This window comes from Rana temporaria, chromosome 8 (assembly GCF_905171775.1).
Source record: "Rana temporaria chromosome 8, aRanTem1.1, whole genome shotgun sequence".
Lineage (NCBI taxonomy): Eukaryota > Metazoa > Chordata > Amphibia > Anura > Ranidae > Rana > Rana temporaria.
The window spans coordinates 164,132,764-164,147,027 of record NC_053496.1 but is presented as its reverse complement, the minus strand read 5'-3'; the positions used below and the strand labels follow the sequence as shown (position 1 = coordinate 164,147,027).

General features: G+C 46.4%; 1 protein-coding gene across 1 annotated transcript in view; it reads right to left on the bottom strand.

The window, feature by feature from the left end:
• The window catches only part of LOC120909332 (membrane-spanning 4-domains subfamily A member 4D-like), an 86,074-nt gene that overhangs the window by 19,729 nt on the left and 52,081 nt on the right, over window positions 1–14,264 (bottom strand). The window contains exons 3-5 of the mRNA XM_040321086.1: window positions 10,861–10,971; window positions 8,048–8,104; window positions 1,728–1,889 (exon numbers count right to left, since the gene is read on the bottom strand). Coding sequence (XP_040177020.1) covers window positions 1,728–1,889; window positions 8,048–8,104; window positions 10,861–10,971 — 330 coding nt within the window. The remainder of the gene's footprint in view (window positions 1–1,727; window positions 1,890–8,047; window positions 8,105–10,860; window positions 10,972–14,264) is intronic.

The window sequence follows — 14,264 nt, the reverse complement described above, 5'->3', positions numbered from 1 at the left end:
GATCGGTAGATTTGTTTTCGAATGCGTTAGAATTATTTCGAATGCGGTAGAATTTTTTTCGAATACGAAATGAATCCCGAAAACGAATGTAATGAATGCAACGAACTTAACTAAACAAATTTAATTTAATAACGAATCGAATCGAAAAGAAACAAATTTTTTCATCCTGCACATGTCTATTTCTTATGTACGTTTTGTCTTCCCAGATAGTGTCTGACAAATTCAATTCTCCTAAAGAAGCCCAAAACCTTGGCGAAACATGTAATTGTATTACATTACTCGATGGAATTTTTATCATTATGTGAATTTTAACTTTTTTTAAATTACGACTTCGCAAGTTGGTTTTTCCCGTCGTAAAGTTAAGAGTGCTATTTAGATGGTGTAAAATTACACCATCCATGTTAAAGTATGGCCATCATTCCCGCGTCGAATTTTAAATATTTTTTTTTTGCATAAGACGTCCGGGAATACGAAAGTACGTTACGCACGTCGCCGTTCAAAAAACACGTCGGGGCGCCGTAATTTCACGCAAAGCACGGCGGGAAATTTCCTAACGGAGCATGCGCAGAACGTTTGGCGCGGGAACGCGCCTAATTTAAATGGTACACGCCCCATTTGAATTAGGCGGGCTTGCGCCGGATGGCTTTACGCTACGCCGCCGCAAGTTTACAGGCAAGTGCTTTGTGAATCAAGCACTTACGCCGAAAACTTGCGGCGGCGTAACGTAAAGGGGATACGTTACGCCGCCGTAGATATTCGTGAATCTGGCCCAAAGTCCTTTCCTCTCTCCGTGCTTTGAGTGACAGGTTATTTACATATCTAGCTTGGACATGTTTATCATATGTTATGTTATGTTTATCATAATATGAGGTGATCCACAGTATAAAAAGTGAGAAATCCACCCCTCCCCCACATAACACATCCTGGTAATATACAATGACCTGTGGATCACCTCATATTATGATAAACATAACATAACATATGATAAACATGTCCACTTTGGCCCGGATTCAGAAAGGACTTACAAAAACATATCTCCAGATACATCGTCGTAAGTCCATCTATTCAGGAAAAGCAGATACGCCTGAATTATGCCAAGATACGACCGACGTAAGTCTCCTACGCCGTCGTATCTTGGGTGCATATTTACGCTGGCCGCTAGGGGCGCTTCCGTAGATTTACGCGTCGAATATGTAAATGAGCTAGATACGCCGATTCACTAACATACTTGCGCCCGTCGCAGTAAGCTACGCCGTTTGCGTAAGGCGTACGTCCAGCGTAACTTTACCCCTCATAAAGCAGGGGTAAGTCATGTTAAGGTATGGGCGCGGGAACAGCTTCGTATTTTACGTCGTTTGCGTAAGTCGTACATGAATGGGGCTGGGCGTAGGTCACGTCTAAAGCATTGAGCCGACGTATCTTAGGGAGTTTTTGCGACGTGATTCTGAGCATGCGCGCGCATGCGCAGTTTGTTCGGCCATGCATTTACATGGGGCCACGGTTAATTATAATACAACATGCCCACTGCCTTGCTACTTTGAATTAGGTGGGCTTATGCCGGCCCATTTACGTTACGCCGGCATACATATGGGAGCAAGTGCTTGCCTCTCAATGTTACGACGGCGTAGCGCATATGAGATGCGCTACGCCTATCTAAAGATGCACCGATCTCTCTGAATCCGGGCCTTTATATTCTATATTTCTATAATGATCAGAATAAGACTTACAAGTTCCTCTTGGCATCTCTTATGCACTTCATAGCTATTATAATAGCGCCCAGAGTTATAGAAACTGTAGCAGCTCAGGGTTACCAAATCGACAATATTTAGGATCAGAGCTACCATGCTGGAAATGGAGCTAATGATGTTCAGTCCCAGAGAGCCTTTGATCTGTAAAATGAAATTAGGAAGAATAAACCAAAGATACAACAATACCATAAACAGCCTTATTCCTAATGTTACAAAGTTTTAAAGCGTTATTAAACATAAAACCAAAAATGTAATATATTGCAGCTTACCAATCATTAGGTGTGGTGGCTGCATTCGTTTTCTTTTTCTTTCTTTTTTTGGCTTTCCCCCCTGTGTTTTCACCTATTGTAGTGATCTGGCCAGTAACACACTTTTAGCTGGATTCAGGTAGGGGCGCGCATCTTTGCGGCGGCGTAGCGTAGTGTATTTACTAGGGTTGTCCCGATACCGATACTAGTATCGGTATCGGGACTGATTCCGAGTATTTGCGGGAGTACTCGTACTCCCGCAAATACCCCCGATACCGAAATAGAATACGTCCCCCCCCCCGCCAACGCATCCCGCCGCTACACCGCATCCCGCCGCATCCCCGCTGCCGCCGCCACTTGGTTAATACGGGCGGGGAACATTACAGCATTCATTTGAATAGCTGTAATGATTCGCGCCGCGCCGCGTATAGACACTCCACCTTGCTCGGGTGAACTGTCCAAAGCCGAGCAAGGGGGAGTGTCTATACGCAGCGCGGTGCGAATCATTACAGCTATTCAAATGAAAGCTGTGATGTTCCCCGCGTGTATTAAGCAGTCGGCGGCAGCGGGGATGCGGCGGGATGCAGGTAAGGGGGACATGGCTGCATATGGGAGACATGGCTGGATATGGGGGGGGAGACATGGCTGCAAATGGGGGACATGGCTGGATATGGGGGGAGACATGGCTGCATATGGGGGGACATGGCTGGATATGGGGGGAGACATGGCTGGATATGGGGGGGGAGACATGGCTGCAAATGGGGGACATGGCTGGATATGGGGGGAGACATGGCTGCATATGGGGGGACATGGCTGCATGGGGGGGGACATGGCTGGATATGGGGGGAGACACGGCTGGATATAGGGGTAAACATGGCTGCATATGGGGGACATGGCTGGATATGGGGGGGACATGGCTGGATATGGGGGGAGACATGGCTGGATATGGGGGGAAACATGGCTGCATATGGGGGGACATGGCTGGATATGGGGGGGGACATGGCTGAATATGGGGGGACATGGCTGCATATGGGGGGACATGGCTGGATATGGGGGGACATGGCTGGATATGGAGGGGGGGGACATGGCTGGATATGGGGGGGACATGGCTGGATATGGGGGGGCATGGCTGGATATGGAGGGGGACATGGCTGGATATGGAGGGGGACATGGCTGGATATGGGGGGGGACATGGCTGGATATGGGGGGGGACATTGCTGGATATGGAGGGGGACATGGCTGGATATGGGGGGACATGGCTGGATATGGGGGGGGACATGGCTGGATATGGGGGGGACATGGATGGATATGGGGGGGACATGGCTGGATATGGAGGGGGACATGGCTGGATATGGAGGGGGGGGACATGGCTGGATATGGGGGGGACATGGCTGCATATGGGGGGGGACATGGCTGGATACGGAGGGGGACATGGCTGGATATGGGGGGACATGGCTGGATATGGGGGGGGACATGGCTGGATATGGGGGGGACATGGATGGATATGGGGGGGACATGGCTGGATATGGGGGGGGACATGGCTGGATATGGGGGGGACATGGCTGGATATGGGGGGGGGGACATGGCTGCATTTGTGGGGGGACATGGCTGCATTTGGGGACACATTTAAAAAAAGTATCGGTACTCGTACTCGGTCCTAAAAAAGTGGTATCGGGACAACCCTAGTATTTACACTACGCCGCCGTAAGTCAGAGAGGCAAGTACTGTATTCACAAAGTACTTGCCTCCTAAGTTACGGCGGCGTAGCGTGAATAGGACGGCGTGAGCGCGCCTAATTCAAATGAGGATGTGGGGGGGGCGTGTTTTATGCATATTAACTGTGACCCAACGTGATTGACGGTTTTTACGAACGGCGCATGCTCCGTCCGTGTACATATCCCAGTGTGCATTGCAGCAAAGTACGCCGCAAGGACGTATTGGTTTTGACGTGGACGTAAATTACGTCCAGCCCTATTCACGGACGACTAAGGCTGCTTTCACACTGAGGCGTGCAGCCGCGCTATACCGTCGTATTTACCGTGATATTCGGGCACTAGCGGTGATGTTTTAACCCCCGCTAGCGGTAGAAAAAGGGTTAATACCGCCTGCGTTGCAGGCGGTATTACCGCGGTATTGCCGCGCTTTCCCATTGATTTCAATGGGAAGGCGCGGTATAGGAGCGGTGAACACAATGTCAATGTCATGTCACTGGTAGCCCAGCCCTCACAGAGTTAAAATCACTCCCTAGGACACACTTAACCCCTTCCTCGCCCCCTAGTGGTTAAACCCTTTCCTACCAGTGTCATTTACACAATAATCAGTGCATTTGTATAGCATTGATCGCTGTATAAATGACAATGATCCCAAAATGGTGTCAAAAGTGTCCGATGTGTCCGCCATAATGTCGCAGTTACAATAAAAAGTCATTACTAGTAAAAATAATAATAATAAAAATGCCATAAATCCATCCCCTATTTTGTAGACGCTATAACCAGTCAATATACGCTTATTGCGATTTATTTTTTTACCAAAAATATGTAAAAGAATACGTATCGGGCAAAACTGAGGAAAAAAAAATTAAGGGCCAGATTCATGTACCTGCGCTGTGGCGTAACGTAACTCATTTACGTTACACCGCCGCAACTTTTCAGCGCAAGTGCCTGATTCACCAAGCACTTGCGTGTAAACTTACAGCGGTGTAACGTAAAGCCATCCGGCGCAAGCCCGCCTAATTCCAATGGGGCGTGTACCATTTAAATTAGGCGCGCTCCCGCGCCGAACGTTCTGGGCATGCTCCGTGTGAAAATTTCCCGCCGTGCTTTGCGCGAAATTACGGCGCCCCAACGTGTTTTTTGAACGGCGACGTGCGTAACGTACTTTCGTATTCCCGGACGTCTTACGCAAAAAAATAAAATTGAAATTCGACGCGGGAACGACGGCCATACTTTAACATGGCTGGTCTAAATCTAAGCCATGAAATAGCAGGCTTAAGATTGCAATGGGAAAAACCGACTAGCGACGACGTAAGAGAATGCGACGAACGCGCGTACCTTCGTGGATCGCCGTAAACAGCTAATTTGCATACCCGACGCTGGAAAACTACGCAAACTCCACCCAACGGCCGCCGGAGAATTACACCTACGAACCGAAGGCGTACGAAGCCGTACGCCTGTCGGATCTATGCCAAAAGCCGTCATATCTTTGTTTGAGGATTCCAAACAAAGATACGACGCAGCAAATTTGAAAATACGCCGGCGTATCAGTAGATACGCCGGCGTATTTCTGCTGTGAATCTGGCCTTATATATTTTTTGGGGATATTTATTATAGCAAAAAGTTAAAAATATTGCTTTTTTTGCAAAATTGGCGCTCTTTTTTTGTTTATCGCGCAAAAAATAAAAACTGCAAAGGTGATCAAATACCACCAAAAGAAATCTCTTTTTAAATTGTGATATTTATTATAGCAAAAAGTAAAAAATATTGGGCCAGATTCACGTACAGTGGCGTATCTTTAGTCGGGCGTAGCGCATCTCATATGCGCTACACCGACGTAACTTAGTGAGGCAAGTACTGTATTCACAAAGCACTTGCTCCCTAAGTTTAGGCGGCGTAGCGTAAATGGGCTGGCGTAAGCCCGCGTAATTAAAAGTAGGCTGGTAGGGGGCGTGTTGTATGGAAATGAATCGTGACCCCATGTAAATGAAGCGTCGAACGAACGGCGCATGCGCGCGCATGCTCAGTTTCACGTCCAATCTACGCCCTAAGATACGCCTGCTCAATGCCTGTGACGCGAACGTAACCTATGCACAGCCCCATTCAAGTACGACTTACGTAAACGACGTAAAAACATACGCTTGTTCCGACGTCCATACTTTGCATTACCTGCGCCTCATATAGCAGGGGTAACTTTACGCCGGACGTGAGCCTTACGTAAACGGCGTAGCGGGCGCAAGTACGTTCGTGAATCTGCGTATCTAGGTCATTTGCATATTTGACTCGTAAATCTACGGAAGCGCCCCTAGCGGCCAGCGTAAATATGCACCCAAGATACGACGGCGTAGGAGACTTAAGGCAAAATTCAGGCGTATCTTGTTCCCTGAATAGGGCGCATAGATACGACGGCGCATCTCAGAACTTACGCCGCGTATCGATAGATACGACGGCGTAAGTCATCTGTGAATCTGGCCCATTGTGTTTTTTTTTTCAAAATTGTCTCTCTATTTTTGTTTATAGCGCAAAAAATAAAAACCGCAGAGGTGATCAAATACCACCAAAAGAAAGCTCTATTTGTGGGGAAAAAAGGACATCAATTTTGTTTGGGAGCCACATCTCACGACCGCGCAATTGTCAGTTAAAGCGACGCAGTGCCGAAAGCTGAAATTTCGCCTGGGCAGGAAGGGGGTATATGTGCCCAGTAAGCAAGTGGTTAATACTGCTTTAATTCAGTTACAAAGCATCATTTCACCCCAAAGAGATTATTTTTGCCGGTAGAGCCTGATAGGTTTAAGCTAGCCAAACACGTATAGATTTCTCCATCCATCCCAAACTGCATGAATTTCAGCAGGAATCAAATAAAATTTGAACCTTGTATGACCAGCTTTATTTAAAAATATATCGGGATAGGACACACCCCCTGCCACACCCTCTTTAAGGAGAATTGTACAAAAAAAATGACATCATGCTATGCATGAATCTATCCACTGCATATAGGGGGTGGCGAGGAGAGAGGGGGCGGCACTCGGGCACCCCTAATGGACGGGTCTTCACCGGTCTAATCTAAGGCAGTTTCTTTGGGGGTAGCTCTCAGGGGTCTCCAAACTACGGCCCTCCAGTTGTTCAGGAACTACAATTTCCATCATGCCTAATCATGTCTGAATTTATAGGGCCAGATCCAGAGAGAATTAGATCCGCGCAGCGTATCAGAGATACGCTACGCCGCCGTACCTTACATGGCGTAATTTCGAATCCTCAAAGAATTAGCGCCGTAAGTTACGGCGGCGTAGTGTATTTCTGGCGGCGGAATTCAAATCGGCGATTAGGGGGCGGGTTTCATTTAAATTGAAGCGCGTCCCCGCGCCGAATGAACTGCACATGCGTCGTTCCAAAATTTCCCACCGTGCATTGCGCTAAATGACGTCGCTAGGACGTCATTTTTTTAACTTAGACGTGAGTTACGTCCATCCCGATTCACGGACGACTTATGCAAAAAATAAAAAAAATTCAAATTTCGACGCGGGAACGACGGCCATACTTAACATGGCAAATCTTAACTATACGCCGCAAAATACCAGCTTTAACTATACGCCGGAAAAAGCCGACTAGAGACGACGTAAGAGAATGCGACGGCCGCGCGTACGTTCGTGGATCGTCGGAAATAGCTCATTTGCATACCCGACGCGGAAAACGACGCGAACTCCACCCAGCGGACGCCGAAGTATTGCATCTACGATCCGAAGGCGTACGAAGCCGATACGCCTGTCGGATCGAAGCCAGAAGCCGTCGTATCTTGGTTTGAGGATTCAAACTAAAGATACGACGCGGCAAATTTGAAAGTACGCCGGCGTATCAGTAGATACGCCGGCTTACTTCTTCTGTGGATCTGGCCCTTAGAGTTTTATAATGCCTCACGGGACGTGTAATTCAAAGCAGCTGGACCTGAACAGTGAGGAGTTGAGAAATGGGACGTGTTGCCAAGAAGGTGACAGACCTTGTCAGACCTCGGGTTCTCCCACCTCTGGTTCTCAGCCAGAAGTGTTCTTGCACAGGCCTTGGGGCAAAGTGATATATTGTTTTTTTTACAAACTAAACAAACCAATTTTCTTTTTATATTTATTGTAAATTAAACCTTTCCTCCCCTTGTCTGATTTAGTTGCCTTTGTAACATCAGACTTCAAGCTGCTGCTTGACATTGAGTAGTAGTACTTCTTATGAATCAGTCTAGCTCTGCTATATCATAATATTTTTTTAACATTTGGACAAAATGTATACACACCTTATAGTAATGTTACTTATGGTATGTAATATTATGTTTAAAAAAAAAAAAAAACCTCACCAAGCAGATATTGTGGTTTTTCAGAGCTGCAAGTGTCAGAGATCCGGCAATGATACACTGCGATAAAAAAAAGTAAGAACACAATTGAACTTTATTCTACAACATTAGTTGCGCAAATGTCAGAAGCATCTATACAAGCTGAATAAAATGTCACTATCATTTTTTTTCAGAGACATTTCTGTACTGTCAGCTCCATCTAGTGGACTAAAAGCAGTATAGTTTTATGTAATAAAATTCTGCCCACTAGATGGAGCTGATGATAAAGGAATGAATCTCTTTATTGTGGTTGTAAACCCTGAGGCCTTGTACAGACGAGCAGACATGTCCGATGAAAACGGTCCGCAGACCGTTTTCATCGGACATGTCTGCTGGGGGGTTTTGGTCTGATGTGTGTACACACCATCAGACCAAAATCCCTGCGGACAGAGAACGCGGTGACGTAGACGACACCGACGTTCTCTGACACGGAAGGTCAATGCTTCCACGCATGCGTCGAATCAATTCAACGCATGTGCGGGATTTCGGGCCAGCGGACATGTCCGATGAGTCGTACTAACCATCGGACATGTCCGACGGACAGGCTTCCAGCGGACAAGTTTCTTAGCATGCTAAGAAACTTTTGTCCGCTGGAAACCTGTCCGCTAGGCCGGGAAACTGTCCCGTAGGCCCTACACACAGTTGGACATGTCCGCTGAAACTGGTCCGTTGACATGTTCGGTCGTGTGTACAAGGCCTCTAAGCGGGGGTTCACCCAAAAAAAAATGTTGACATTAGTTTCAGGCGAGTTGTTAGAAGCACAATCGGTGTTTTTTTTTTAAATCATTGCCGTACATACCGTTTTATAGACATATGTTTTCCGCGGCTTCCGGGTATAATATGCAGGACTGGGCGTTCCTAATTGATTGACAGGCTTCCGACCGTCGCATACAGCGCGTCACGAGTTGCCGAAAGAAGGCGAACGTCGGTGCGCAGGCTCCTTATAGAGTCGACTCGCAGTCCGGCTTTTTTCGGCAACTCGTGACGCGCTGTATGCGACGGTCGGAAGCCTGTCAATCAATTTGGAACGCCCAGTCCCGCAGATTATACCTGGAAGCCGCGGAGAACACATATCTATAAAACGGTATGTACGGCAACGATTTAAAAAAAAACACGCGATTGTGCTTCTAACAACTCACCTGAAACTAATGTTAAAACATTTTTTGGGGGCGAACCCCCGCTTTAACAACCGCTTTTACCTACAGGCAAGCCTATAATAAGTAATAAAGAATAGACTGCGCTAAATGCTACATACAAAAAAAGTAAATAATGAAACACTAAATTAAATATTAAAACACACAAAAAAAAAAAGAGAAAAAACACAAAAAAACAACAATTGCTGGAAGAAATCCCCAGTGAAAAAAGTGCTTGTGCTGTTGGAACAGTATTGAAAGTCTCATACACAGTGCTGTGACCTAAAATATGGATGAAAAATTGTGTGCTCCTTGTGTGCTTAAATAGTAAAAAAAAGTAATCCGTGAAAACTGCCCGATCAATACATGAAGCCGCTGTCGCAGTGAGGGCTCGATTTCCGGGTTTGGACGTCTAGGCGGAAGTGTGTCACGATCAGGTGACTCAACCTCTATGCAGTTCGGCCTATCAGATTGGCCGTCTTCAGGAAGTTGCAATTCCGCCATTTTGGTTGAGGGCATAAATACCCTCAACCCGAAACACATGTCAAAACATATCCAATAGCGTTGTTTTGCCTGTAATTTGCTTGGGACTGATCACAATCTAATTACAAATGCATTGGTTGGCAGTAAAATAAATGAAAGGAAAATATAATTAAAAAGATATGATAAAATATTAAAAATGTTATAAAATGGTGAAAAAAGTATTCAGGAACTCCCGGTATGAACAATGCATATATTCGAACATTATAAACAATGTAAAAAGCAATAGTTGCAGCCAGGGCCGATCCGCCCTATAGGCTCACTATGCAAGTCGCTTAGGGCCCCGCAAAGCTGTGGAGGGCCCCCCAAATTTTACTAGAGGCCCCGCCTGGTGAAAAGTCATTTTCGGCCCCTCACCCCGCTTCTCAACTTTCTGGCTGCATGGGAGAAGAGGTAAAAAGTCGGCACCCCCCGCTTCCTCACTTTAATGTAAGATGTAATTTCCGACAGCAGAACCCCCCCCTACCCCCGCTTCTCAACTTTAATGTCACTGTCGGCATTGCCCCCCAGCTTCTCAACTTTAATGTGACATGTCATTTTGCTTAGGGCCCCAAGGAGGTCAGGATCGGCACTGGTTGCAGCGACATCTAGTGGTGGACATCTAAACTGATAGTCCATCCATGCTAACATATTAGTCAGCATGGAAGCTGTCTGGGACGCAAATGACATGCTCTCTGTCTGGTAACCCACTAGGTGGCCCCCTAAGGGGAAAAAAGGAAAGAATCTAATAATTAGTGATGAAGCAATTGAGGTCCAGCTCAATATTTAACCCTTGAGGGTAAAGAGTCTGGAGCTCAAAGATCCACTTAGATTTATTCTGGGAGATATGTTTTCTCATGTCTGAGCCCCTCCAATGCCTATCCACGTGATCAATAGCGTAGAAAGACAAAAAAGAGGGGTCTATAATAAGAGGCCTATAATAAGGCTTACCTGTAGGTACCGTGAATTTCTGTGAATATTCACTGTCTCGACGTCATCGGCACATGCTCACTGAAGAAACGGCTCACTCGTGCCGTTTCTTCTGCTGCTGTGCCGTTACTGGCGGCTCCCACGAGCATATGTGGGAGTGACGTCCAATCACAGAGTATAAGTAATACTACTTACAAACACAGGGCCCCAAAAAGGAAGGCCGCTTATAAGCGTGAAGTTAAATCCGGTGAAGCCCAATGCAATGCCGAGACCAATCTCCAAGATGGCTGCCACAATGACCACAATCTGAAGGGAAAAAGAACAAGGTTTAATTAGTTTAATGCAGCTTTACACAATACACTGCTAAGCGCCATTGATATTTCATTGCTGCTAAAGATAAATTAATAAATTTGTCTAGTTGATGATTCAACCCAAATGGCGATTCTTTCAAGGCAAGTTCAAGTTCCTCAAAGAACATTTTCTCATTCTTTTAGGTCGTACCAAAAGTCAGAAATCAATTGACCCTCATGTGGCATTTGGTGGGATCCCTGTACAGCCTTATACAGTGGGTACGGAAAGGATTCAGACCCCCTTACATTTTTCGCTCTTTGTTATATTGCAGCCATTTGCTAAAATCTTTTAAGTTCATTTTTTTCCTCATTAATAAAACTGAAATATCACATGGTTCTAAGTATTGAGACTCTTTGCTCAGTATTTAGTAGAAGCACCATTTTGATCTAATACAGCCATGAGTCTGTAGCGCTCACCCCCCGAAGGAGCAAGTGTCCAGACACCAATTCAGTTTTTCAATGCTTTATTCCAAGGCCCAATCTGGCCAACATCAACATGACACACGACAGAGAAGGTTGATGAGCGTAGAGGAACTTTTAGTATCAGGCCTTGGATATTCAGAGAGAGCAAGCCTGCTCTCAGCAATGATATAGCTCAATTCGTCGCCACCCCAATCAGGGTGGGTAAAGTGCCCCCGGACAGGCAGCTATCTCAGGCCTGGCAGCCGGAGCGTCACCCGCAGATCACTGGGAGGAAACAGACCTCTGCCACAGGCCTGACTCAAGGCCTCTGCCACAGGCTGGACAATTTAGGATTTGTGATAAAACAGTTTGAGTAAATCCTCCCAGTCAGTTCTTTTTTTAAAAATTCAAGTATTCTTTTTTCATTTTTTACCGTATAAAAGGATAAAAACATTTTACATAGTATATGTCCTTAAACATTACTCCTATATATTACAACCTATATTGCTCCTTATACCTTTAACCCTACCCCCCCTTATTTTTTGCATCCGGTATACGCACTTATACTTCTAAGATTCGCTTTACTCTTAACACTTTTTGCATGGGTTGCGTATTATCTCTGGGGAGCTCCTATCCCACACTCTGTTACCTCTTTATTCCACGCTTGGCTTGCCCCGTTGGCCCACCTTGGTTCCCCCCCCCCCCCCCCCTTATGGTGGACAACCCATTCTACTCAACCAGGGCTCCCATAATGTTTAAAATGTATTAAAGTTGCCTTGTCTAGTTAGAGTTACTTTTTATTTCCATACTGTGGCATTTATCACATTTTCCCATTCTGCTGATGTAGGCGCGTTCTCTGACTGCCACTTTTGTGCGATCAGTTTTCTGGCTCGGGAACAGGCACCTTATAGTTGCTACCCTGCTGCCTCTTTGCTCAAATCTCTCCTCTACACATCCCAATAGACACACCAATGCCTCCAACTCCAGAGCCATCCCAAAGGTGGTATTTATGATCTCTATTACTTTGCCCCAGTACTTGTGTCATTTCGGGCACCTCCACATCATATGTATAAGGTCGCCAGTGTTTTGGCATCTGGGGCATTTGTCATCTGCTTTCCTGCCGAACTTATATAACCTCTTTGGCGTGTAGTAGACTCTATAGAATAAAAATAAGTGAGAGACTTTCTGCGACGGGGCCAGTGACACCAAATTCCCTGCTGTGAGGATCTGTTCCCATTGTTCAGTTGTAATTTGGCCTACATCTTCCTCCCACCTCTGTTTATTTTTTTTCAGTCTTTCTCCCCCTAGAAACCCTTCACTAATCTTTGCATAGAGGTCTGAAATAATTCTCTTTGAGCTCACAGATTTAATTAAACGTTGAAGCTGGGGGATTTTTTGCGCTTACCAGGTCCATCTTAAATTGCGCCTGGAGGGCATGCCTAACCTGCAGGTAGGTATAGAACAGGGAATTTGATAAGGCATATTCTTCCCTTAATGCTGCAAAAGGTTTCAATGTCACATCTGAATAAAGTTGATCCAATCTCCCAGTCAGTTCAATCAATCTCACCCACTGACAGCTTGAGCATACCTGTCATACGGTGTGGTGACCGGATCCCAGATGGTTCGTCTGGGCCTCCTGGACAACCTTTAGTTCTAGGTTCTCCTGGGCCAATCCCCTATCGCTCAGCTCCCAGCCTAGGATCCTCTCAGCAGAAGGCAGGGACCCAGAAAGTCGCTGGGGCCCCTTTTAATAGTAGGAGGAGGCTCTGCATGGTACACGGCCTCGGCATGGCAGGACACGGTGGCGGGGCCCATGAAAGCGTGTACCCTGAAGGTGGGTACCGCACCTGGAACTCGGGCCCAGCAAACAGAAACCCGCCAAAAGCGGCTGCCACAGATATACCCCCCCCAGCATGCCCAACGAGGGAAGAACTCCTCTGATTGGCTGCTAGGAGCAGGTGGGTCTGCCAGAATCCCTCTAGCGCCAACTGCCGCCCAGAGGTGTCAACACACCCCTGGAGCGCAGACTGACCTACAGGACAAATTCTGGAATTGACAGCAGCCTGAATTTCCATAATTTGTGAATGGGAGTAAAACTAAGCCACCCATTCCCCACTAACTTTTGTGTAGCGCCCGTACTGAAAGTAGGGGGGGCGCTACAAGTCTTTTTGGGAAAGATGCAACAAGTTTTTCACACATGGATTTGGGGATCCTCTGCCATTCCTCCTTGCAGATCCTCTCCAGTTCTGTCAGGTTGGATGGTTAATGTTGGTGGACAGCCATTTTTAGGTCTCCCCATAGATGCTCAATTGGGTTTAAGTCAGGGCTCTGGTTGGACCATTTAAGAACAGTTACAGAGTTGTTGTGAAGCCACTCCTTTGTTATTTTATCTGTGTGCTTAGAGTCATTGTCTTGTTGAAAGGTAAACCTTCGGCCCAGTTTGAGGTCCTGAGTCCTGAGAAAGTTTTCGTCCAGGATATCCCTGTACTTGGCCGCATTCATCTTCCCCTCATCCTGTCTCTGCAGCTGAAAAACACCCCCACAGCATGATGCTGCCACCACCATGCTTCACTGTTGGGACAGGTGATGAGCAGTGCCTGGTTTTTACCACACATACTGCTTAGAATTAAGGGCAAAAAGTTCTATATTGGTCTCATCAGACCAGAGAATCTTATTTCTCACTATCTTGGAGTCCTTCGGGTGTTTTTTTTAGCAAACTCCATGCGGGCTTTCATGTGTATATATAACATGGATTTTGGCTATTGTAAACCAAGAAGATGGTTCCTCTAGGAGAAATAAAGTGGCTACTATTGGTAGTGTGACAGACTCACCTGGGACAGAGGCTTT